Source organism: Nomascus leucogenys, chromosome X, assembly GCF_006542625.1.
Source record: "Nomascus leucogenys isolate Asia chromosome X, Asia_NLE_v1, whole genome shotgun sequence".
In the NCBI taxonomy this organism is placed as follows: Eukaryota; Metazoa; Chordata; class Mammalia; order Primates; family Hylobatidae; genus Nomascus; species Nomascus leucogenys.
The window spans coordinates 11,386,943-11,414,480 of record NC_044406.1 but is presented as its reverse complement, the minus strand read 5'-3'; the positions used below and the strand labels follow the sequence as shown (position 1 = coordinate 11,414,480).

The window sequence follows — 27,538 nt, the reverse complement described above, 5'->3', positions numbered from 1 at the left end:
GCAATTGCACTGCAGAAGGTCTTTTCTTTTGCCTTTTGGTGACTGGTCTAACAAACAAATTTTACATTTTATCAAACTAATTCCTATGTCATTGTTACTAATTTTCGATTTGCTTAGAAAAAAACTGAGACTTTAAAAATTGGTTTAAATTAAAATTATCACATCCATGTAACTTCCTGTATTTTGCTCTTAAAAGTTTTTGTGCCATTAAGTTATAAGGCTTTGACTCCTGGGTCTGAAAAAACACCAAGTCCTGCTAAATCTTAAACACTGACACCAGTTAAAGCCTCATCTTCAGACCTGGTAGAAGATGCCAATCAAAATAAGCTGTGTTTGTGAGGCACCGGGCCAGAAATTAAAACTATTCAACTCCTCAAGGCCCAGGGACTACCATGGAAGAGGATGGTGTAATAGATTGTAAAGGCCAGTTTTGAGAGATAAAATTAGTTCAGTTTCTCTATAAATTAACCATTAATATTGAAGGTACACTGATGCAAGACCAGCATATGGGCCCCTGTGTCAGATTAACAAGTTTTCTTGGAATGTTAACCCACTCCTTAATAAAAGGTTATAAAAGGGTTTATGGAAATCATATTTTACAGTCAAAATGATTACAATTTTTTTTTATTTTTATTTTTTGAGATGGAGTCTTGCTCTGTTGCCCAGGCTGGAATGTAGTGGCACGATCCCGGCTCACTGCAACCTCTGCCTCCCAGGTTGAAGCAATTCTCCTGTCTCAGCCTCTGGAGTAGCTGGGATTACAGGCACCTGCCACTACACCCAGCTAATTTTTGGGCTGTCAGTAGAGATGGAGTTTTGCCGTGTTTGAAAGGCTGATCAGAGACCCAAAATAATGCAACCTTTTGTGTCTTATCTACCTATGACCTGGAAGTCCCCTCCCCTGCTTCAAGTTGTCCAGCCTTTCTGGACCGAACCAATGTACATCTTACACATATTGATGTCTCATATCTCCCTAAAATGTATAGAACTAAGCTGCACCCAAACCACCTTGGGCACATGTTGTCAGGCCCTCTTGAGGCTGTGTCATAGGTGTATCCTTAACCTTGGCAGAATAAACTTTCTAAACTGACTGAGGCCTGTCTCAGATATTTTGGGTTCACAGAGTAATGCGAATAAGGAGCCACAACTTACCTGTGGACTGTGTACATGTGAAAATGAAATGAGCCTTCCTTTTGTAATGTTTCATATTTTGTGATCAGAACATGATGATCATGTGTTCAGATTAGTGGCTAACTTGAAACTTCTGGCTGTTGGAGGTTCGGGAGGTATGCAAAGCTCTCCTGATAAGTCAGAGGAGCAGGAAAGCCAGAAAAATCCAGCTGTTGTGGTTTAAGAACCAGTCAGCACGTCTTTGCCAAACTATATCCCCTCAACAAATCTGGTGCATTGCTTAAATGAACATCATTAGAAATGCATTTGTTTGGTTTTAAGATATTGCCATCAGTAAACAAACCATGTAAATCTCTGGAAAGGTTAATGTATGCATCAGTTACATAATACACGTATTTATTGGATCACTTTCTAGAATTTTATTCCACAAAAATTGATTAAACAACTGCTAACTAATACGTACTGTACTTTGTGCTCTGGAGGATACAGGCATGAGTAAACTGTGGTCTCTGCCTTCCAGGAATTTACAATCTTCAGTCCCCTATAGAATTTACAGAGGAGGGAGATCAAGCTACTAACTCTGACCAAGATAAAACAAAGAAGTGCCATGATACAGGAGCAAAGTGCTGTCTAAGGTGGAGGTAGAAATTGTTGATTTTGAGCGGTGCACTTGGGGGATGCTTAGATCAGTGGTTCTCAAAGTGTGTTTCCCAATCAGCAGCATCAGCACCACCTGGTAACTCACTGGAGCTGCACACTTGTCAGGCATGCCCCAGACTGTGTTTTAACAAGCCCTTTAGGTGATATAGGCCGAATTTGAAAATCACTACCTCAAAGAGAAGCTGATGTGAGATAGGCACATCAAGATAAATACCTTCCCTTGACTGACTCCTACCTGCATCTTTCCCCACTCACAAGGCCTTATTTCTTCTCTCTCCTTCCCAATTCTTTCTTCTTTTCTCTTCCCCATCACCAGACGTTGAACCACAGCTCACAGATCTGCTCACTCTTGGCCTCTTTTTAGCCTATGTGCTGAGCCGGGAAAAGAAATGCCTCTCAGGGAATGATGCAGATTTTGTCTTTCTTGTTTTCAAGGGGAATACTTCCAGCTTTTTCCCATTCAATATGGTATTGGCTATGGGTTTGTCATACATGGCTCTTATTATTTTGAGGTATGTTCCTTCAATACCTAGTTTATTGAGAGTTTTTAACATGAAGGAATGTTGAATTTTATCAAAGGCTTTTTCTGCACCTATTGAGAAAATCATGTGGTTTTTGTCTTTAGATCTGTTTATGTGATGAATTACATCTATTGATTTGAGTATGTTGAACCAACCTTGCATCCCATGGATGAGGCCTACTTGATTGTAGTGGATTAGCTTTTTGATGTACTGCTGGATTCAGTTTGCCAGTATTTTGCTGAGGCGTTTTTTTATTGAGACAAAATCTTGCTCTGTCACCTGGGCTGGAGCGCAGTGGTGCAATCATGGCTCACTGCAGGCTCCATCTCCTGGGTTCAAGTGATTCTCATGCCTCAGCCACCCAAGTAGCTGAGATTACAAGCCACCACACCCGGCTAATTTCTATATTTTTAGTAGAGAGGGGGTTTTGCCATGCTGGCCATGCTAGTCCCAAACTGCTGCTCTCAAGTGATCCGCCCACCTTGGCCTCCCAAAGTGCTGGGATCACAGGCGTGAGCCACCACGCCCAGCCTGTTGAGGATTTTTGCATCAATGTTCATCCAGGATATTGGCCTGAAGTTTTCTTTTTTTGTTGTGTCTCTGCCAGGTTTTGGTATCAGGATGATGCTGGCCTCATAGAATGAGTTAGGGAGGAGTCCCTTCTTTTCAATTTTTTGGAATAGTTTCAGTAGAAAGAGTCCCAGCTCTTTTCTTCTTTGCACCTCTGATACAATTCAGCTGTAAATCCATCTGGTCCTGGGCTTTTTTTGGCTGGTAGGTTATGTCTTTTCTTTTGTGTGTGTGTGTGTGTGTGTGTGTGTTGATGAGGTGATGCTTTTTGGTGACTCCACAACAAACTGGATGTTAGGAAAGAACATTTAAATAGAAATAGAAAAATTACTACATCATGCTCTCATTTTCCTTATTTCCTTATTTTAAATTTTATTCTCTTCTTTATATCTACTAAGCAGTCAATAATGAACATCTCTATCTATATATAAATACTCCTCTACATGTGTCTATATATGTACATTATACATACATTCACACATTTCATATTAGTTTCCAATATAAACAATATCATCTCTAGAGTACTCAATCTCAGTTGGATAGGGTTTGCTGATTCAAAGGTGGAAATTCTCTCAAGATCAGAGACTAATTGCTTCAGTCACTTCCACTGGATTCAACATCTTTGAAAGTACTATATTCCCTAATAAGTCCCTAGAGAGCTCATCCAGCCACAGCCAAGGTTAGCCCACTCAATGGGAGGATTATGTGTGTTTTCAGTTTATGTCAAGTGCTGAAATTATCCTTTATATGGCTAATGATGCTTTAGAAATGAATATTAACCTCTCCACCTTATACCAAAGGAGAAGCTATCATTTTTACAGTTTTATTATTCATCGCTTCTGAATCATATTCTGCCTTGTTGTCACATCTCTCTTCAGAAGCAGTAACGTCTCCTCTAGAGACCTAATAGGACCAGTTCGAGGAGCTAATTATCTTGATATAAAGGCCTCAAGGGACATGGCCTAGATTATTGTGGGTTTTTTTTCTGTTTTTAAAACATAACAATTCATGTCAATATGGTGACTATCATCATATACCTGGGAACATTTTCAGGGGTTCATTAGGCTGGGTAAATCTCTCTCAGGCCTTCAAATCTGCATTTCCAAAGAAAGAGAGAGAGAGAACATTAGCTCTAGGAGATGCCCTGCAAAAAAAAAAAAAAAAAAGGAATCGTGATCAAATAAGTTTGGGACACAGTGTAGTATAGTTCTCTTTTGGAGATCACAAGGCATATGAGAAATACTATAGTAACTAAGATGTTTCCAAACCTGTTTGAACTCAGGAGCATTTTTAATGGAGTACTTAAGTATGGAATTGACTTGGGGAAATTCTGCTTTGAATGGTGGCATAGAACTAGTGAACTAGCACATGCTGGCAGAGCCACACCAGCCTTCCATGAGCCTGAATTCAGACTTGCTCTTATGCCCATATTTTTTTAGGGACCATCACATGATTTCTACATAGTTGCACTCAATTTACACACTTCTTCCATTTCATGATAACGTCCTTTGCCGCCACCTTGGCTTATGCTGTGCTTGCTCTGAACCATAGCCCCACACTCAATAAGAATGTAAATGATTCTTGCCCAGGCTCAGAGCCTCATGGAATCAGCATCATGGCACCCGAGATTGTTGGTGCTGTGTAGTACTCAAGAGACAATCAGCATGCTTGCCACCATGAGTGGGCAATGGGAACATGGAAGGTGCAGAAGGCCTGCCCTTATGCATGACTGCTACAGTGGAACATTTAACAATGTGACCTGACCTTACTGTATCTGTCCTAGGGTGTAGCTGCAGAAGCCAACCTGAACCTTTGCTCATTCATTCATTCGCTTGAAAAGTATTTATTGAAAGTCTTTGTTGTGTATCAGGCATGGTGATGAATACTGGGGATAGAGGGATGGACTAAAAGTCACCTTCCCTGATCTTTGGATCCTACAGTCTAAGGGAAGACACATGTTGCAGCCACACTATTTATTTCTCTATCATTTACCCAACAAAACTTGTGGTAAATGCTAAGAAAATAGTATAAGGGGGACGTCTGAGTGGGATTTGGAGTTTAGAAGAAAGCTGTTCTCAGTGGCATTTAACCTCTCCCTGTAGGGTGAGCAGGAATTAGCTAAGTGAAGTCTGGAGTCAGAGGTGCCTTGGGGCAGTCGTATGTGTGTAGGTGCTGAGATGGGAGTTTGGTGTGTTCTTAGCACAAACCGAAGACAACTGGTGGGGGTGCTTAGAGTGGAGGCCGGAGGGGTGCACAAATGGAAGGTCACAAAGGGATTGTGGGTCTTGTCCAGGAGTTGAGATTGTCAACCTAATTCAGAAGAAGGCACACTTTTGATAAGAATCACTCTAGCTTCTGGAACTGAATTGGAGGGAACACAGTAGATACCGGGAAGCTAGTGAGCAATGCAGGTATCTTGCACAAGGGGTGTTGATGATGGACACAGAGATGGGGGATGGATGGGAGAAGAATTTAGGAGGTCAAATGGAGAGTCCTTGATGAGTGGTTGGATATCACGGTGAAAGGGAAGAGTCAACAACGAGGCTCTGGTTTCTGGTTTGAACAACTGCATTTGGGCTTCTCTCACAAACCCAGACATGGCTCTTAATTATCTCTGAACTTCTGGGGTCATCATTACTGAGATAGCCAGGGAGCCATCCCTAAAACAGTTTAGGGGTAATCTCAAAGGAGGGAAAGACTGAGTACATAAAACAGGGGGGCCTTTTCTCTCTACTCCTGGAAATATGTTTCTCACACACAAAGAAATTTTAAAAAGGCTCAAATAATAAACAGCTCCCCAATGGCAATGTTCTATGATCATAAGTAGATTTTTTGTTTGGTTTGGTTTTTCTTATTAATATCTGATGAATTTTAAATTCTAGTCTCTACCCTTTGCACACTGGAGGGACATTTATAAAGACCATTTTCCATTTTGAGTCTTTGGCACAGGAAGCCCTGGGTTGTCTCCTTCAGGTTCAAAACACTGCTACGTCTTGCCCCAATTGCTGAGTAAGGCCTGGGACTTTATCTATTCCCCCTTTCCCTGAAAGCATTTAAGGGCAGCAATGAAGAGAACACAGTAATGTGACCTTCCCTTGTACTCACTGGAAATAATGGATACTATTATGACTTTAAGTTCAAGGATAATGAGAGTAGAAACCTGGCCATATTGCTATAATAGCTTTATTAATAGCCGACAGGAAAATTGCCTTTTTCTTCCAATAGTCATGAATGACTCTCCCATTCACAAGGGCATTTTCAACTTTCATGGAGTTCTCAGTAATTTCTTTTTTTTTTTTTTTTGAGAAGGAGTCTCGCTCTTTCACCCAGGCTGGAGTGCAGTGGCACGATCTCGGCTCACTGCAGGCTCCGCCCCCCGGGGTTCACGCCATTCTCCTGCCTCAGCTTCCCACGTAGCTGGGACTACAGGCGCCCGCCACCTCGCCCGGCTAATTTTTTGTATTTTTAATAGAGACAGGGTTTCACCGTGTTAGCCAGGATGGTCTCGATCTCCTGACCTCGTGATCCGCCGGCCTCGGCCTCCCAAAGTGCTAGGATTACAGGCGTGAGCCACCGCGCCCGGCCCAGTAATTTCTAAGGAAGGAAAGCCATGGTTGTTGTTATGGGTTGAACTGCATCCCCACAAAATTACATGTTCAAGTCTTAACCCCCAGGACCTCAGAAGCTGACCTCATTTGGAAAGGAGGTTGTTGCAGATATGATTAGTCATGATGAGGTCATAGTAGGAGTAGGGTGGGTCCTTAATCCAGTATGACTTCTGTTCTTAAGAAGAGGAGAGAGACATAGAGGGAAGATGGCCATGTGACAACAGAGGCAGAGACTGGAGTCCTGCGTCTTCAAGGTAAGGAATACTGTGGATTGCTGGCAAACACCAGACGCCAAAAGAGGCAAGAAGGATCTTTCTCTATAGGTTTCAGAGGGAGCGTGGCCCTGCAGACACCTTGATTTCAGACTTTTAACTTCCAGAACTATGAGACAATAAACTTCTGTTTTTTAAGCCATGCAGTTTGTGGCAGCTCGAGGAAACTAGAGTAGTTGTCATATTTCAAAGTAACTTAGAGATCATTCAGTCCACTCTATAGATGAAGAATCATGCTCAGCAAGGTGGAGTGATTTGTCCAGAATCAACCAGATCCTCTCCTTTGACCAGACCAGGCATTCCAATTCCTGTAGTTTGGGGTTCTTTACAGAAGCCAACAATCAGAGGTCAGTGCCAAACAATGATCTGGCAAATCTTGATCAATTCCAAGAAAAAAGCAGAGGGTCTGGGAAAGCTGATAGAGAAGACTTCAAGAGTGTAAGTGCCAGGAGCTTCAGACATGGTGCAGCAATGCCAGAAAAACCACCCAAAAAAGGGGCCAGGAAGAGAAATATTGCTGTCAGTATATTCACAGAGTTGTGCAGTCATCATTCCAATCAATTTTAGAACATTTGCATCACTTCAACAAGAAATCCCAGACCCCTGAATAGCCATGCCCATCTTCTCCCAATCCCTCAACCTTCTACTGCCTCAGGCAACTACTTACCTACTCTCTGTCTCTATGCATTTGCCTATTCTGAACATTTCATATCAGTGGAATCGTACAATATAGGGTCTTTTGTGTCTGGCTTCTTTCACTTAGCATGATGTTTTCAAAGTTCATCGATGTTGCATCATAGTATTAGTGCTTCATTATATTTTATGGCTGAATAATATTCCATTGTATGGATAGATCACATTTTATTTATCCATTGATTAGTTGATGGATCCTGGCCATTTCTGAACTCACCTTAAGACTTAGCACATATTAGTTGTTCAAAAAGCCTTTGTCCACTAAGTATACATTTTGGATCAAAGAGGAAGATAGTTGAGGTAACCCAGGCCTGATGATTTTATATGCTTACCTAAATTGGTGATAGGAGAGGCTAGAACCTTGAGAGGTAAAAGAGATTTGCATCATTTGAGACCTATCTTTCTCAACAGAAGGTGTCTGAGGATCTAATTTTAACTGAATCACAGGTTCAGTTGTTCACCCCTCGCAGAGTCCAATTAACAAGAGTGAGATGTGGTATAAAGAAAGTGACTTTTTAAACAAAATTTTATTTTTAGTTTTTGTAGATACATAGTAGGTGTATATATTTAGGGGGTACACGAGATGTTTTGATACATGCAATGGGTAATCGCATCATGGAGAATGGGATATCCATCCCCTCATGCATTTATCCTTTGATTTACAAACAGTCCAATTACACTATTTTAGTTATTTTTAAAAATTACAATTATTTTTTACTATAGTCACTCTGTTGTGCTATCAAATAGTAGATCTAATTCATTCTTTCAATTTTTTTGTACCCATTAACCATCCCTACCTCCCCTAGCTTCCACTTCCCCTCCCAGCCTCTGGTAACCATCCTTCTACTCTCTATGTCCATGAGTTGAATTGTTTTGATTTTTAGATCCCACAAATAAGTGAGAACATTTGATATTTGTCTTTCTGTGTCTGGCTTATTTCACTTAACATAATGACCTCCAGTTCCATCCATGTTGTTGCAAATGACAGGATCTCATTCTTTTTATGGCTGACTTGTACTCCATTGTGTATGTATACCACATTTTCTTTATCCAGTCATCTGTTGATGGACACTTAGGTTGCTCCAAATCTCAGCTATTGTAAACAGTGCTGCAGCAAACATGGGAGTGCAGATATCTCTTCAATATAATTGCTTCCTTTCTTTTGGGTATATACCCAGCAGTGAGATTGCTGGGTCATATGGTAATTCGATTTTTAGTTTTTTGAGGAACCTCCAAACTGTTCTCCATTGTGGTTTACTAATTTATATTCCCACCAACAGTTTACGGAGATTCTCAATAAAATGACGTTTATTCCAAAAATTAGCTTAGGGGGAAGAAGTATAGGCTCCTGACTTTAAGGGTACCACTTTGCTTTGGGGCAGAAAGCAGGGGCTTTTAAAGGGAGAGTTGGCATGAATGGCATGCAGGGAAGTAAGTGAGCAGGTGAGGTCTATGCAACTTGCTTTTGTGTCTTATGTACCAGGTGGTTGAGCTGGTGCCATTGCAGGCAGAACTAGGTTGCAAAGTGACCATTGTCTCAGGATATCCTCCAGGTGGGAGAGAGTTTTGTTGTGGGCATGCTTTAGGTTGTAAATTGACTGCTGTCTCTTGAGGCAGTCCCCTAGTGGGAGAGATTTCTGGCTCTGGAGCTTTTAAGTAAGCATATACATAAGCTTGCCCTGTAGGGAGTGTCTGGTGAAGGGAAGATAAAGGTTACAATTGCATCTTTAAAGATCTAACTAGGGAGTGGGGAAAAGGGGAAAAGGAGGAAAGAGAAAAGAAGAAAAAAAAATTAAAAATAACTCATTCTCTTACTCTTAGAAAAATAGGGGTACTCGGTTATATAATGATAGCTAAAGTGTTAATGACTTAATTATCGGCTCCATTAGCACATAGAAATGAAGAATGTATGGATAGTTTCAAGAACTGTGGCAGTCCCAGGAGGAGCATGGAGGCTTTGGTCGGGGGGCTCTGGAAAGTCCTTCACATACCCAGAGGCTGACTGCTATGACACAGCTGCCACTTTCCAAAGCCCACTCTTCCTTCCCTTCTTTCACTCCATGAAAACATGCTACCCTGAGGCCTGGTCTTGAGAAAAATGCAGAGGAGAAGAAGACCTGTCACCAATGATCCAAGGACTCTGCACAAGTACATTTTGACACAGTGCCAACTGGTGTACATAATAGGTGCTCATTCAATTTTTATTGCTTGAACAGTGCAGAATATCTGAGTATGAATGACCTGCATCGAAAGAATGGAGATTTCCTCTGAGTGAGAGCCTCCACTTGGCAGAAAAAGGTCTGGGAGTGTGAAGGAGAATGTATCAGGGTCTGACTCCCAGGTAGCTGATAAAACTCAATCCTCACAAATTCCTCCTCCATAGAAAGGCTCTACCTTTCCTCTAACTAAGGTGCCCTTTGCTGAGGGCAGTGGGAAGCATGTGGTTCAACTGGTAGTCCTACAATTGAGGTAGATTTTAATGCAAGGATTATAGGTGTGAGATACCACACCCGTCTGATCTTGCTTTTAGATATTTGTCCCTATACCTCAACAAGCACAAGCATAAACATCTTCGTATAAACTTACCATGGTCACAAAACAGGATGCAATGTGACAAAATTAAATTGTCCTTGGCAAACTTGCACTGCTTTCCACTTTGTGTGTATTAAATAACACTACGACGCATTATTTTGGTCAGTTTCTTAGAAGCACGTATTAAAAAGTAACTCATGCTGTAAGATTTAACTAAAAAGGAAAGATGGTGTATTGGAGGTTTCTCTTCTTTTCATTCTGAAGCGACTTCCTTTTCTTATGCTTGGATAATTTCTAGTTATTCTCAGGTAAATTTCATTAGATATCTCAAGATTCATACTGGATAGAGGATGCTATGGACTGATGCAGAGGAACCAAGGGGACAGTAGAAGTGGAAAGGGTTGCCAAAGTTGTTTCATTTGGGGGAATTGCACAAAGGCTACCAACAGCCAGGCATTCTGACTTTATGTCTTCTGAGTAGGGATCAAGATAGAATTTATCTATTAATAAGTATCTTAAAGTAAAAGCTTCATGAAAACTGCTTCCCCTTTGATTTCTACCAAATAGTTTTTTAAAAAGAGTTCTCAAAAAATTCAGTGTATATGGCAATTTCTTTTATATTAAAGAACAATTTCTCTACCATATATTTATCATACACTCCTCTTGTAAAATGAAACATTTTCATTCATTTTAAGATTTACAGCAATGGCAATTAACAATATAGACCCAAAGCTTCGAATTTAGCTGCATACGTTTAAAAAACGGTTAAGAAGTAAAAGATGCTTTAAAAGCTATCCATCTCAGTTTTTTTTTTTTTTTTTTTTTTTTGAGACAGAATCTCGCTCTTTTGCCCAGGCCAGAGTGCAGTGGCGCTATCTCGGCTCACTGCAAGCTCCGCCTCCCGGGTTCACGCCATTTTCCTGCCTCAGCCCCCCGAGTAGCTGGGACTACAGGTGCCCGCCACCGTGCCTGGCTAATTTTTTTTTTGTATTTTTTTTTAGTAGAGACGGGGTTTCACCGTGTTAGCCAGGATGGTCTCCATCTCCTGACCTCGTGATCCGCCCGCCTCGGCCTCCCAAAGTGCTGGGATTACAGGCGTGAGCCACCGCGCCCGGCCTCCATCTCAGTTCTTAAATGGCATCTAAACCTTAGAAGTCAAATGTTATAGCAAATATTTGTAAAAGCAACTGTAAATAAAACCGAATGCAACCACAGCATAATATAACCATGTAGCCATAGATATATGATAAATATAAACAACAGCTTAATATTAGGACCATTAATCACAGTGGCAAAAGTTCTTAGATATTGAAAAGAAGATGTATTATGTCAACTGCCAAGATGGTCCACAGTGATCCCTGCCTCCTGATATTCACAATCTATGATCAAGATAGCAGGCCATCCCAGGACAGCAGTCAAGGGAAAATAGTTGATGACCAAATGAGGCAATCAGAGCTCACCATCTTGGTCTTCAGCTGTCTTCCCTGAACTGAGGTGGTCACTCCCATGGAGCTGGTGGGACCTGTGGTTTACTTCTAACAAATAGAATATGGCCAAAGTGATGAGATATCGCTTTTTTGATTCGATTACAAAAGATTGTGACTTCATCTTGCTAGCAACCTCTCTTTTTTGCTAGCTCTGATGAAGCAAGCTGCCTTGTGGGAGAGGCTCACACGAGTATAGCCTTTGGCCAATAGCCCAGGAGGAATTGAATCCAGAAAACAACCACATGAGTGTGACCCCAGAGATGCCTATGTCTCTGGTGAATACCTACATTGCAGCCTCTGAGACACCCTGAGCAGAGGACCCAGTTATGCTGTGCCTGGACTCCTGACCCTCGAAAACTGTGGGCTAGCAAATGTGTTGTTTTAAACCACTAAGTTTTGGGATAATTTGCTACATAGCAGTAGATAACTATGACAGAAATGTCATTCCTTTGCATCTTTATTATGGCGCGAAACCATGACTTAACGTCAGTTAGTATTGCTTAATGGAATCAACATACATATTGTTATACCGTGAATCATTTTCAGTTAAGACCACATTTCTCAGAGTTTGCCAAAACAAGCCTTCTGCCTTCGGGTTGTCAGGCCACTGGAGGATGGAGCTCTTACAGATCCGCTGCCGAAGCCTCAAATACTGAGAATGCTGTAACACTGGCTCCAGCAGGATAAATATAATCACATCCATGTTCTCATCCATTAGCCTCTGCAAAGCCAAGTAAAAAGCTGTTTTAAAGTTCCAGCTTTTTGCATATTTTTTGGTTAAAACAAATACTGTTTTCTTGCTTTGGTTGATGCTTTGCATGAGGTTGTCAATGATGGCCAATCCTGGGTCCCAATCCCTCTCCTCTAGACAAAGGAGAACGTTTTTGTCTCGGCTCTCTTCAAGGTGGTAGCGCAGCTCATTTATCACCCAGTCAGTAACAGAGGCATCTTTGGTGTCATAAGAAATGTAAGCATCATAGAAAGTTTGGGATGTGGAAAGAGACCTGTAGCCTTTTACCTTAGCTAAACACACATTATATATAAACCAAACATCCCAGTAAAACAAATGGTGAGCCAGGGCAGCCAACATAACCATGGTGGTGATAAAGAACGTGAAGAAAAATAATATCACTGCAGTGACATCTGAAACACAAGTTGTTAGCTCCAGACTCACAATACTCTTCCCTCTTTGATCCCCAGGACTGGCACAAATGACATCTACCAGTCTGGGAATTCTGAAGTTCAGATGTTCATCCATCCATCTTCGGAAATCTCCAATGTCACAGGTGCATTCAAAGGGGTTTCCGTGTAGTTCCAACTTAAATAATTTGGTGGTGGTCTTAGTTTCAAGTGCGGATTTGTTGATTGTTTTTAGCAGATTGGAACTTAAATCGAGGTGCACCAGACTACTGACTTCAGAAAGAAAGCCAGAGGGTAGGTGGGAAATCCTGTTATGACTCAGCAGCAGTGTCCGAAGGGAAGATGTAAAGTCAGATAGGCTATCAGTTAAAAAGAATAGTTTGTTTCCACGTAAGTCAAGCAACTCGAGACGAGGAAACTGCTGGAGTAATGTCCAGTTGAAAAACTTTAACATATTATCATTTATATGTAGTTCAGTGAGACTCGCTGGCAAATTAAGGAATGCTTCATTTGGGATGTGCTTGAGCCTATTAAGGGATAAATCCAGACGTGTCAGATTCGTGAGGCCTTTGAAAATGGAGATATACCTGTTATCATCATCATTCCACAAAATGTCAAGGCGGTTGCCACTGAAAACTAATTCTACCAGGGACTTGCTTTCCAGCTTATACTTATCTGTTAAAGTATAAATGTTGTTGTGGCTCAAGTTTAAAACTTTTAGATTTGTAAAATTTTGAATAAATTCTAGATGATGTGTTACCCCTGCTATTCTGAAATAGTGTGAATTATAGCTGAGATCTAGAACTTCCAAGTCGGACAATTCAGTAAGAGCACTAGCATTATCAAAGTCTAGTCTATTGTTTGTCAAATCCAAATATTTGACGTGAGGAATGGCTGAAAATTCAGTTCCACTTAACACTTGAGCATTGCTATTTGCAGACAGATTTAAACAGGCAATGTCTGGAAGATTTTCAAATTGGTTTGGCCCAATGAAGAAAATACTGTTGAGGCTTAAATCTAAGGCTTTTCCATAAGCAGCACATTGTGGCTTTATTAAAGGACGCGTGAAATGGTAAAAGTTCGAATGTGGGTCAAACTCAAAATCTGTTGATCGTCGTTTCAGGATATGACGTTGAAAAGAGGAACTATTTGCATAACTCTGCCTGGTATCTTTTACCAATGGTGATATTCTGTTTTCTGACAAGTAAATGATTTCCAGATTGGAGAAATTTTGGAAAAGTTTGAAATCGATTTGCTTAATAAAATTAATACCCAAGTTGATAGTTGATAAGTTTGGAAGCTGCATCAGGGGCTGGAAATCTTGTTCTCTGAGTTCCTGGAACACATAACCTCTTAAATGCAATGCCCGTAGAGACAAAAGTTTAGAGAAGTTTTTGGAAATATTAATATGCTGTGGATAACTCCCCTTTATATAGTTAAAAGACAAGTCAAGTATTTCTAAGTGGGGCAGCATCGTTAAAAATGCCCCAGAGGCTATTTCTCCCACTAAATAGTTGAATTCAAGATCCAGCACCTTCAGATGAGGCATATTTTTAAACCAGGCAGCATTAATCTTCCTGAGGGAAGTGCTAGAGAGGTTTAGGTATCGAAGTTGGGTCAAGTTTTGAAAAGCAAAACGATCTATATTAATTGAAGCACCACCATCACAAGGCACGCATGGAAATGGGGCATTGAAGCACCTCGGACAGTTCCCACTTAAATCTAGTAATGTTAAATTTATCAATCCCTTGAAATCTTCTTCACCAATGTATTTGATCTGGGTGTTGCTCAGATAAAGTTTGCGTAGGGAGCTTGGCAGTTTGGGTGGCACATGTGAAAGAGAATTGAAAGATAGTGATAGCAACTCCAAATTTGTCAGCGTTTCAAATACTCCATCTTCTATGTTAGTTTTCTCGCAAACTTTGTTAAAATAGCAGTTCCAGGCCAAATAGAGATTTTTCAAGTTTATAAGTCTTGAGATGCCCTCTTTAGTTATGTTGTATATATTGTTTTGAATTAGACTAAGTTCTGTCAAAGACTCTGGCAAACCAGAGGGTATTTGGGGTAACTGGTTGTCTTCAAGCAGTAACTCCCTTAGGTTTTTTAGGTTGAGGAATGCCCCGTCTGTGATATTCAAGCCATTTGATTGTATACCAGGATTTCCGTTCTGGTGCTGTACATTGGGGTTGTGGTTTAGATTGATTTTAGTGAGATTTTGCAGCCCTTGAAATGATTCATTCGTTATATGTGTGATGAAATTATTAGACAGGTCTAGTTCTGTCACATATTTGCCCACCGTTTGGGGAACTTCCTGTAGTCGACGATTGCTGCACTCTGCAATAACTGAGTCATTTTGGTTTTTCTCGTCACAAGGATAGCTTCTATAAAAATTTTCTTCAGCGCATAACTCACAGGAACCAGATATTAGCAGGAAAAGGCAGGTCAGCATTGACGACTGAAGGAACATGTTTTCCTAAGGAAAATCAAAAGTGCAAGCACAGTATTAGAGTAGCAGTATTTGCCAGGTGTTTTGTAAATAAATTAGCAGTGCTGCACCATACTTATATGAATTTTAATGTGTGCATTCACTTAACAATTAAATAAATTGCATCAGATTAGGTCCAGAATGATTTTACTTTTTTACTATGTTCAGCTTCATGGTGCTAAAAGAAGTTGAAGATGGGCTGGGTGTGGTGGCTCACACCTGTAATCCCAACATTTTGGGAGGCCGAGGTGGAAAGATGGTTTGAGCCCAGGAGTTTGAGACCAGACTGGGCAGCATAGGGAGACCCTGACTCTACAAAAAATTAAAAAATCAGCCAGGTGTAGTGGTGCATGCCTGTAGTCCCAGCCTCTTGGGAGGCTGAAATGGGAGGATGGCTTGAGCCCCTGAGGTCGAGGCTGAAGTGAGCCATGATTGTGCCACTGCACTCCATCCTGGATGACAGAGTGAGACCCTGTCTCAAAAACAACAACAAAAAAAGGAAGCTGAAGATGAAGCTATCTGAGATGATGATGATGAGAAGACCTGGGAAGCTTCTGCAGAGGCCATTAATCAAGATACTCCACCATCATAATGAGTCTAAGCTGATCCACAGCTTTGGTTTATAGTAAGTCTATAGCTTTGCAAGCTATATATTTATAGCACCAACCTACTGACATGACACTTGAAACTTTGGCCAGCCCCGAAGGAGAGTTCAGATGCAACTTCTAATATGATATCATCCTAGATCTTCTAGGCAGTCATCTTTACCTTATTTATACAACTGTATCTCTCTTACTGGTATTTCCCACAATTGTTCTATACTTCTATGGTGACATATATTATGTTTTCTTCTTGCATGACTGGAAAGTGGGCACCTTATGTTGATAATAATAACAAACAAAATGTCAGGTATTGTGCTAAGTGCTTCATAAACATTTCATCACCCACATTAATGCTCATAAGAACATGATGCAGTAGGTCCTATTATTATGTATAATTTGCAGATGAAAAAACAAACTCAGAGACTTAAGTACCTTTTTGAAGGATGGTATGTTGTAGCACTGGGACTTGAGCCAATCTGATTCCAAAATCATATTTTTAACAACTAAGCCATCATGCTACACAATCTCCTTTTGAAATCCTTGTGCCTGAACAGTGCCTCAAATGTAAACAGCACTCAAAAAATTGTTTGTGGAATAATTACTACTCATATGTTCCCTATCACACGAACATTAGCATTAATAGCTATTTGCTTGCTAATTTTGAAACTTCTCTAGGGAGGACACATGGTGCTTTATATTTTTATGCACCCTCAGTAACACAGGAGAGTGCCTCACTTTCTGTAACTGTTTCTTAATAAATAGAGAGCTGAATATATCACTTTTGGTAACCATACAATGCAATAAACAGATTAATGTGATAGGTTTGATCAAGGGTTGTAATTAAGAGAACTCTCAAAAATCATCTTTCACTGAACACAGAAACCAGCCTAGATTTTTCGCTAAAGCCCAACTCATGTCTTTATTATGGGTTAAACCAGATAAGTGGCTTTTTTCAAATTCTCCTAAAATTTAGGGCCGGTGAACTAACACCTTTATATGTCACACCCTCACTATGTTATAAAAAATTTTTATATGGACATTGATTATTCTGAGGCTCAATAATTATTGCCCATTTGTAACAGCCAAGGACAAGCCAGCTCCTTTTGAGATGGAAATTAAAGTGGAGCAGAACTCCCAGACATGTTCAGTTGCTAGTAGTTATTTTCAAATGCAACACTATCGTGATGTTGCTGCTTAATGTTCAACTTGCACTAAAACAAGGCTCTACTATACCTGGTGTGGTAGGCAGAATTTTAAGATGACCCCCATGAATTTTGTCCCGGGTATTACTGCTGTGATGACATTATATTATATGGCATATGGGAATTTATCTGGATGGGCTTAATCTAATCATACAAGCATTTGAAGGCGAAACGTTTTTTCTGGTTATCGGCAGAAGGAAAAGTCAGAGGGGTAGGATGCATGAGAAGAATTGGATGCACTATTTCTGGCGTGAAGAGGTTAGGGGCCCCACAACAAAGAATGCAGGCAGCCTGTGGAAGCTGAGAGTGGCTCTCTGCAGGCAGCTAGCAAGGAAATGAGGTTTTCGGGGTGGTGGTGGGGTGGTGAGTCGAACAACAACTGCAAGGAACTGAAATCACCTGACAATCTGGATGAACCTGGAAACAAATTTTTACTCAGATCCTCCAGATGAGAGCCCAGTTTGGCTTTATGAGACTTGGAATGGAGAACTCAGGCAAACCTGCCCAGATTCTAACTTACAGAAATTAAGGCCAATCAATGGGCATTCTTTGAAGCCTCTACATTTGGGAGCGATTTGTTCTGCAGTAATAGAAAACTAGACGCTATGGATTCTAAGATGATTTATGGCTTGAAAACATGGAGCTCCTGCAGAGGCAGCCACAGGCCCCCAGGCTTCACATCTTACTGGGAGACACAGGCACACCAAAGGAAGGGGCAACAGGGCTCAGACATGCAAGGCACTTTGGGGAAGACGCCACAGGCAATGCTATATTTGTTCAGGCACCTGAGCAGATCTCAGCCTGTGTGATTTCCAAGTCCCAACATTGCTAGATTTCAAAGTCACTTTCCGGACTCATCCCTGCCTTGATTAGCTAGTGGGTGGCCTGGGAAGTCTGTTTGATTACACTCACAATATATGAATTGGCTCCCAGTCTCATGGGTACAACAGATATGACTTAAACACAACATCACAAGGTTTACACTGTGATAAAAAAGTGCATGACACTGTAAGAGCCTAACCAGAGGGGACTTTGGCCTGGTCATGGCAACTGGGGAAGATTTCCATAAAGAAGTGGAACCTAGGCCGAGGCGGGCCGATCACCTGAGGTCGGGAGTTCGAGACCAGCCTGGCCAACAAGGAGAAACACTGTCTCTACTAAAAATACAAAATTAGCTGGGTGTGGTGGCGCATGCCTGTAATCCCAGCTACTCAGGAGGCTGAGGCAGGAGAATCGCTTGAACCCAGGAGGCAGAGGTTGTGGTGAGCCAGGATCACACCATTGCACTCCAGCCTGGGCAACAAGAGTGAAACTCCGTCTCAAAAAGAAAAAGAAAAAAAAAGAAGTGAAACCTGACCTGCAATCCTAAGGTTGAGTAGGCATGTGTAAGGCATGACCAAGATGTCAAAGGAATTTTTCAGGAAAAGGGAGCAGCATGTGCAAAGGCCCTGTGTCTATTCCCGTGAGTTTCCCAGGCTGTACCTCCAGAGAAGCCCTGGGACAGGAATTCAGAGAGCTATGGTGTGGGTCTAAGACAAGGCACATCAGCTTTCATGTTTGCCATGGTAGGACTGCTTGCCGTGGTAGGACTGCTTGCCACAATGGGGCCCAGTGGACTGGAATGGCACAGAGGAAGTGGCTAATGGAGATGTCGTTGAGGTTCTCAGTATCTCCATGTCACTATGTTCAGTGGACATTTTTCAGTCCTCATCTTACTAAGCACATAAGTTTAAGAGACTGAGAGAAAGCCAGGGACTTGAGTAAAGACCAGAGTGGGCCAGCACAGTGGCTGATGCCTGTAATCCCAGCAGTTTGGGAAGCTGAGGCAGGTGGATCACTGGAGCTCAGGAGTTGGACACCAGACTGGGCCATGTGGCGAGATCCCATCTCTACAAAAAAATACAAAAACAAATAGCAGGGCATGGTGGCGCATGCTTGTGGTCCCAGCTACCTGGGAGGCTGAGACTGGAGGATCGCCTGAGCCTGGGAGGTGGAGGCTGCAGTGAGCCATGATTGCGCACCGCACTCTAGCATGGCGGACAGAGACCACCCGTCTCAAAAAAGGAAAAAAAGACCAGAGTAGGTTTAAAAAATATTAATTAAATTGACAACTAAAAAGTGTATGCATTTATGATGTACAACATGATGTTTTGAAATATGTATACATATAGAATGCCTCAGTCAAGCTAATTCACATATGCATTACCTCATACACTTATCATTTTTTGGTCGTGAGAACACTTAAAATGGACTCTCTTAGTGATTTTCAAGTGTATAATATGTCGTTATTAACTATAGTCACCATATTGCACAATAGAGCTCTTCAATAGAACTTTTTCCTCCTGCCTAACTGAAATTTTGTGTCCTATGACCAACATCTCCCCAATCTCTTCATCTGAGAAGTGATGCGAGCCTTTGAAGGTTTTTAAGCAGGGTGGCACCATGCTTAGATTGATTCTACAGTGTTCACTGGCAAGAGGGCACAGAACTTCAGTCATGAGATGATGGGAGTTTGAACTTAGGGTGGTGGCAATAGAGATAGAAAAAATGCGTTCAAGAGATATTTGGGAGGTACATTTGAGAGACATAGCAATGGATGAATAAAGGGAGGTAGAGGTTGTGACGGAGAGGGATGCAATCAGAGTGACTTCTAGGTTCCTGGTCTGTGCACCTGGAGGGATGGGTGTCATTCACTGAGCAGGAAGATTGTTTAGGGTAGGGCTACTAGTAATTAAATTTGACAGGTTTGATTTTGAGTTGAGTTTGTGATATTCAAGTAGAGATGTCCAGTAGGCAGCTGAGTATGTGGATCTGAAGCTCAGAGGAGAGTTCTGACAGAGGAATGAATTTGGGATTCATGACAACTGAAGCCATGGGTATGAATGAGATCACTCAGGGCAGTGTAAGGCATAAAGGATCTTCCACACTTCAGTTTTAGGAACAATTTTCTCATCTTTTTCCTAGTAATTTTTTATGATTTCATTTTCTTATCCCACTGGAATTGTTTAGGTATAAAATGTGAGGTATAGACCCACATTATTTTTTTCTAAATGGAGACCCATTTACCCTAACGTTATTAATTGGATGATCTTTTGCTCACTGATTTTATAGGCTTCCTGTATCACTAACTCTTCTGTTATTTGGATCTATTTCTAGGCTTTCTGCTCTGTTTCATCAATATGTTAGTATTTAATACATACTTGGTATAAATATGTAATAGGTATATGCATTAATGAAAAGACAACCCAATAGAAAAATTGAAAAAATATATTAACAGTTCACATAAAAAGGAAACATAAATTGCTCTTAAAGCATAGGAAAAGATACTCAACCTCACTCAAAAATTACACTGTCATACCATTTTTCACTGATTCTATTAGGCAGTTGAGGATATGGAGAAACAAATACTCTTAAATTTTGCTGGTAGGAATCTAAATTAACACCACCTCTAAGATGGAGGGTAATGTGTAATATCTATCACAATTGGAAACATATACTTGGAGTCAGCAATTTCAATTCTAGAAGTAGATCCTAAAGACACACCCTCATATATGCAAATGTCTGTATACAAGGATGTTCATTGCAAGAGCTGTTAGCAATAGCAAAAGACCGGAAATAATCTAAATGCCTATGAGTAGTAGTCTGGGTAAATAAATGATGTTATGTTCACACAATGAAATACCATGTGGCAATTAAACGGATAAGGCAATTCTATATTCATTCATTCATTAAATATTTATTAGGCAGATATTTTATTTCAGGAACTGTATTTGAGTTAAAGATAAAACAGATAAAGCAGATAAAACAATGAACAAACCAGGCTAAAATACTTGCCCATTTTGAAAGATAGAATGTTAGATGGTGGAAAGTATTGTGGAGAAAAATATAACTGGGAAGGGAAATGGTTATGTAGAATGTCCCTGGATGGGGACTTATCTGATGCTTTTGTTATGATTAGACCGAGCTGATGGGTCTAGGGGAGGAAGATCACAGAAGTGCAAGGCCATTCTAGCCATATCATATGAAGGGTCCATGCTATCAACACGACTTTCACTATTTATGTGTACCTTGATCATCTGACTGAGGTAGTGTTTGTCAGGTCCTTATTACAATTTTTAACTACAGATTAACACAAATTATTTTTTTCAAAAGGCCCAAGGAGAATATGTCAGGGCAAGGCCAGATTCCAGACCATTCCCTTTGCATGCTAAACAAAACACTGTTAGTTGGTAACTCATGTTTAGGTGGACACTTGGGTGGGTCCAGAGGGCCGGATCCATCTTGTGTGGCCTCACTAGCCTGGAGGTAAGGCCTCAACATCCGATTTCAAATCCAATTCTATTTCATACAAGGCAGAGAACAATTGAGGGGGAAATCCTCTAGGGGCCGCTAGAGACCAAAACTGGAGTCTTTTGAGCTCTGCTCTGTTCTTTCTGGATGAAAATAGCCTCCGGGAGAGTCTAAAGCAGCTTAAAGCAAATTATGGGCCATGAAAATGGCCAGAACATTCCAAAAGACATTTTTTAGTTAAGAGTTTGAGGTTTGTAATGCTGCCCTCCCAAAAAAGTACTGAAGTAAGAAACATGAGTCGACAAATTCCAAATAACCTGATTTTGAAAAGTACATAAATGGGAAGGGCAAGAAATGGTGAGCAGGTTGCTTGCAGAGAAGTTGGGGAGACTCTCATTGCTCCACCTTCTATATTCCGTGCAGGACTGCACAGAGTTTGAATGGATTGCTAATGCTCACTTTGCAGGGTGCTCTGCTCAAGTCCATAGGAGTGCTGTGTGACCATGCCAGGCATGGGGCAACCCCAGCTCCCAGCAGCCACTGATCTCAGAAGACAGAGCAGAGACCAAAGGCCCAGCAAGAGCTGCACCTTCTGAGCCAAGTTCTTCCTTTCAGCCACACCCATGCCTCTGACTACCAAAAGTTGTGGCTCCAAAAGGGTATCAAAGGGCATCTTGTCCCAGATGAAGTGAGAAGGATACTAACGAGAAGTCACCCTCATTACAGCAGAACCAATCAATAGAAACAATCCAGCCTGGCAGAAGAGAAATATGCAAATAAAATAGAGAAACAGCAACTCTACAATAACTTAGAGAAATGGCAATTCTGCAAATAAAATAGAGGAAAAAAAATACCACTATGCAAATAGAGAGAAAGAGAGAGTGAGAGAGCACAACCAACTTCTGGTGGTTGAACCTAACAGTCGGGTGCTGCCATTAAAGCCATGGTAAAAGAATAGAATCCTATAAGATCAAAGAAAGTGTAGGAGGAGACAACAGCTGACAAGAATTGTCTACAAAGTTTAGGAAAATGGAAAGGAGGTGGATGAACAATAGATGGGGCAGAGCAAAGCAGAGAAGGCTGAAGCCTACAGCCCTGTGCCTTCTGTGCTGAAAGAGAAGTCCACCCTTAATGTCAACAGCTGATGGTATAATGGGGCTCAGGCCAGGCCCCAGGGACCAGTTAAGATAAGGAAGAGATGCTTACTAGAACTAAGATAAGTATTAGATTGGGCGTTGATGAAGTGAAGAACCTGGATTGAGTAGAAGTGGTAGAATAGAGAATCAAAAAAGGGGAGTGTTTAGGTTGAATTGTGTCCCCTAATAGATAACTTGAAGTTCTAACCCCTGGTACCCGTGAATACAACCTTATTTGAACTTTGCCGATGTCATCAAGTTAAAATGGGATCCTACTGAATTAAGGTGGGCCCTGATCCAATAACTGGTCTCCTTATAAGAAAAGGGGAATTTGGAAATAGACACACAGGAAAGAAGGCCACCCACATGAGGAGAGAGGTGAAGGCTAGAGAGATGCAGCGGCAAGCCAGAGAACATCAAGAATTGCTAGCTACCACCAGAAGCTGGGAGAGGGGCATGAAACAGATTTTCCCTTTAGCCCCTTAAGAAGGAACCAACCCTGCCAACAACACATTGATTTCTGACTTGTGGCTTCCAGAACTGTGAGAGAATATATTTCTGCTGTTTTGATCCACCAAGTTTGTGGTACTTTGTTTCAGCAGTTCTGGGAAACGAATCAAGTAAGAACAGAGAACAGGTAAATGACAGTTGTTCTGTGAAACCCTCTGCTGAGACAAGTTCAAGCTGCCAGAAAAAAGGCCTTTGCCTGGCATGCCCTTGAGCTTGCTGCAATGAACACCCTGATGAGGATGACTGGGTCTTTGTGGTCCAGATCTTTCACTGGGGTTGTCTTGGAGCACCCGGTGAAAAGCAAAACCCACTTCTTTAAAGAAAACGTATGAATCATGAAAAAAAAAAAGAAAAAAAAAATCTGCCCAACTTCTCCTCTCCCTGCCAAATACAGTTATTGCTAATGAGGAAGCAATTTCACAACAGTTTTTCTATTTTCCATACACCATTTGTTCTTTGGTTAGGTCCACAGTACATAACCTGCCAATTTTCTTCTGCAGATTTTGAAGGAAACAGACAGCACAACAACAACAACCTCTCTCAGTCCTCACCCAAATCTTTCTTCTGAAATTGGATGCTGATGGCCACCAAACACATTTTTAAAAGACCAGCGCAGTTTGAAGAACAGCTCAGAAAGTCTGCCTTCGCTGAAAACTCATTCCCTGGGAGTTGCAATGAGCAGACAGGCCACACCCAGAATTCGCCTGAAGGGGAGGGCTGCAGCCAGGGCGGAGACCAGATGTGAGGGCACGCTGCCATGTGAGACTAAAATAAATTCCACGTAGTGTGCAGTGCAGGTGGTCTGGGAGGGGCGTAAAGCTGTCTTCCTGGAATTAACAGCTTTTTACCTTTTTAGTCTCCTTTCCCAGGCCACAGGAGCTATTTTGCAAAGATGCTCCTTCATTCTCCCTTTCAAAGGCTTCCTTCAAGGTCTCCTGGGATGGGTCTTGCCGATGTTCCCTAACACTGAAGTGTCAAGAGAACCTATTGATTATAACATGTAATTAATCTCCTCAATTGAATGACTTAGCTGCTTCAGCACAATGTTTGAATTCAACCAGAGCTGAATTTTTGCCAGACTGGAAATAGTTCTAATTTTTGATGGATTCTGATTCATTCGCAGTTAACAATGTTGACCACTGATACGTGATGAAAGGAAATTAAGAAATGGTTATGCAGGTAGGATTTGTCACTTTAGATGAAATTTACAATTAATAATAGATACTTTATTTTACCCATCCCAAATTCAATGGATTCACTAACAGGTTTGGAAGACAAAAGAAAACATGACCACATTAAGTGCACTTATCAGTAAAGAGATGGATCCTGACTTAACATACACAAAAATATGAAAAATTGTGTTATTAGATGCTGGGAAATAGGGTAGGGAGCATTTGTTTAATCCTCAAAAAAAAAAAAAACCCAAATCAATGAAGTCCATGAGGCCCCTGCTTTACAGACATGGGACCTGAGGCTCAGAGAGATGAATGTTTTCAAGGTAGGTGGTAGAGTTGAAAGTGACCCTAGATTTACCTGAGTAGTTAACGAATTAGGAGGGCTGAAGCCAAGGGGCTAGTTGGCCATGATCTGGTTTCAATGATCAGCAGAGACCTGACAGTCCTATGTGGAACCTCCAAGACTCAAATGCTGGTGGCGGATTTTCCGTGTTCCCTTTCTGCACTGAGCAGGCTACCACAGAGAACTTCCAGATTATTTGTCATTCCTTAGAACCACAGGAAGTCTACTGATTTTAGACATACACACCAACTAGCAGCTCTTCGTAACTTTCTGCAAAATCAACACAGCCTGTATCTGCTGATGCCAATCCAGAACCACAGGTTATGCATTTAAATTACTGTGTCTTATAGCAGGGGTGTCCAATCTTTCGGCTTCTCTGGGCCACACTGGAAGAAGAAGAATTGTCTTGGGCCACACATAAAATACACTAACACTAACAATAGCTGATGGGCTAAAAAAAAAAAACACGCATAATATTTTCAGAAAGTTTATGAATTTGTCTTGGGCTGCATTCAAAGCTGTCCTCGGCCACATGCAGCCCGCAGGCCGAAGGTTGGACAGGCTTGTCTTATGGTCTTGAGTAGTCATAAATTGGGGCTACTAATTTAAAAATAACAAATCCCTCAACCCCATTTAATAACCCAGTTGAACTCAGAGATGTTGCATTGGAATGATGTTCCCCTCAATGGATCCTGGAGGCGACACTATGATGCACTTACAAATAATGTCCAACTGCGTTTCAAAGACTAACCGTGGGTAATGACATCCTTCCCTGTGAAACACACCCTAATATTCTGTAAGTCTGGGGTCTTCCATAAGACTGCTCTCTCTTTCATAATCTCTGAGGTTCTTAGATTATTATAATGAAAGGATGAGAAGCAGTGATTGAAAGAGGAGAATGAACTCCATCAGCTGCCCTCACTCTTATCTGCAGTCTCAGCTTTTCGGAGAAAGCATACTTAGAACTTCTATTTTGCTTTCTAAAATCAAACCAAGGTGGCTAGTAAATATATTTCAGCTCTTCCTGGAGCATTTCTAGCCACCTAAAAAAAGGGACTGTGCATTTTAACAAAAGGACCAAAAAACTGTTGATGTTCTGAGGCACTGATTCTTAACTTTGGCTGCACAGTAGAGATACTTAGGAATTCTAAAAGCTACAAATGCCAAGCCCCATATCCAGAGATTTTGGTTTCATTGATCTGGGGTTCAGTCTGGGCAGCAGGAGTTTTGAAAGCTCCCGCTCTGATGTGAGTCCATTGCCAAGGCTAACCACCTCTGCCTTTAGGCAGGAGGTCAGCCAGGTCCTTGACCTCCATTGGCCACCAGTGGGAGCAAAGTGGCCATTTTTTGCAAGTTTAATTTGATTTTATTATTACTCTATTTACCAGTCTGTTGTTGTTGTTGTTTTGAAACAGAGTCTCACTCCGTTGCCCAGGCTGGAGTGCAATGGTGTGATCTTTGCTCACTGCAACCTCCACCTCCTGGGTTCAAGCGATTCTCCTGCCTCAGCCTCCTGAGTAGCTGGGACTACAGGTGTGCACCACCACACCTGGCTAATTTTTGTATTTTTAGTAGAGACGAGGTTTTGCCGTGTTGACTGGGCTGGTCTCTACCTACTGACCTCAAGTGATCCGCCCACCTCGGCTTCCCAAAGTGCTGGGATTATAGGCGTGAGCCACCAGGCCCCGGCTATTTACCACATTCTTGTAGTACAATTATACTGGCTATCACAGCAGCTTACAAATATCAAGTAGAAATTGGATCATTTCAACTGCAATCCCGTATGTGTCATTGGCCCAGTTGACCGAATTCCATATGGGCCACCTACAGTCATTTTGTAAAGCATCGTAAAATTTTAGTGCAGAATTAATTTACCTTCAAGATCCATAATGAACATTAGGTGGGTATAAAAATTAACTTCAGGCCAGGCGCGGTGGCTCATGCCTGTAATCCCAGCACTTTGGGAGGCCGAGACAGGCGGATCACCTGAGGTCAGGAGTTCGAGACCAGCCTGGCCAACATGGAGAAAGCCCGTCTCTACTAAAAATACAAAAATTAGCCAGGCGTGGTGGCACACACCTGTAGTCCCAGCTACTTGGGAGGTTGAGGCAGGAGAATCGCTTGAACCCGGGAGGCGGAGGTTGCAGTGAGCTGAGATCGTGCCACTGCACTCCAACCTGGGTGACAGAGCGAGACTCCATCTCAAAAAAACAAAACACAAAACAAAACAAAAAACCATTAACTTAAAAAGACTTAAATGCACTTTAAATTGTCAAAATTAACTCTAAGGACTTTAGGGAAAAATATATAGTACATTTTGGATGAGACTCTTGAAATCAGACTTTTCAATTGCTCTTAAACCTCATTGAATTTTCTAGAAAATGTATCATTTAAAAAGAAGTGTAAAGTTCGTTTTTAGTCTGACAGTTCTTGACAACAAAAACGGACCACCTGCTATGTCTAGACAGTGTAAAGTAATAATTACAGAAATTGTAGCATGTTATTAGGTTGGTGGAAAAGTAATCACAGTTTTTTGTACCAACCTAATTATTTAAAACTCTGACCAAGAAAAGTAGCAATTAATGTTGAACTTTAAGCTTCCAACAGTAGGTTAAGCTCAGGCTTCACTAGGCTCTAGCAATTGACCTATGTATGTGAAGGAAGAGAGTTTGTCCTTTTCTACAGAAATAGCAAAGGAAAAATATTTCCCTCACCTTCTCTTCCAACCCCGTTGTTCTGGAAGAGGATATTGTCTCTGGTAGGGCCAGTAAGTAATATTTCCAGTTCAATTTCTAACTTGAAATTTTCTTATTTTCCTGTTCAAATTAGTAAGATCATCACTGCATTTGATTTTCAAAATTTACTCTCTAATTCCTTTATACTAACGTGTGCACAAATTAAAGATCATAGCAAGCCACTTTACCTGCATTTACAGTTGTTTCAATCTTTAATTTTTATCCTTATTTGCCCATTTATTACTTTCTTGGCTCACACCATTTGCTGCCAACCCAGATTTCTGGGCCAGAAACCCCATATTCTGTTGGAAAGCTTTGCTAAAGAAATAGAAGTGGCTTACCACGTTTCTGTTGTTCTAATTTTTCATTCCGTAACTTGCAGCAGTGCAGAATGGTACCCTCTATGCAGGAGGTGGCCGAGAAGAGAAACTGGCTAACTTCCTGAA

General features: G+C 41.3%; 1 protein-coding gene and 1 long non-coding RNA gene across 3 annotated transcripts in view; one reads left to right on the top strand and one right to left on the bottom strand.

The window, feature by feature from the left end:
* The window catches only part of LOC105738512, a 38,095-nt gene that overhangs the window by 6,520 nt on the left and 4,037 nt on the right, over nt 1-27,538 (top strand). Inside the window, exon 2 of the long non-coding RNA XR_004028704.1 lies at nt 25,773-25,890. This is a non-coding gene — a long non-coding RNA (uncharacterized LOC105738512). The remainder of the gene's footprint in view (nt 1-25,772; nt 25,891-27,538) is intronic.
* On the bottom strand, nt 11,573-27,523 carry TLR8 (toll like receptor 8). Of its 2 annotated transcripts, XM_012500903.2 has the most exons (3): nt 27,434-27,504; nt 23,688-23,823; nt 11,573-15,087 (listed from the first exon to the last, which is right to left on the bottom strand). In XM_012500903.2, the coding sequence occupies exon 3, from the start codon at nt 15,079-15,081 to the stop codon at nt 11,965-11,967; it is 3,117 nt and encodes a 1,038-aa protein (XP_012356357.1). In that variant the 5' UTR covers nt 15,082-15,087; nt 23,688-23,823; nt 27,434-27,504; the 3' UTR covers nt 11,573-11,964. The 2 variants fall into 2 exon arrangements, with proteins under 2 accessions (XP_012356357.1, XP_003261076.1); XM_003261028.3 differs by lacking the exon at nt 23,688-23,823 and having other exon boundaries at nt 27,434-27,523.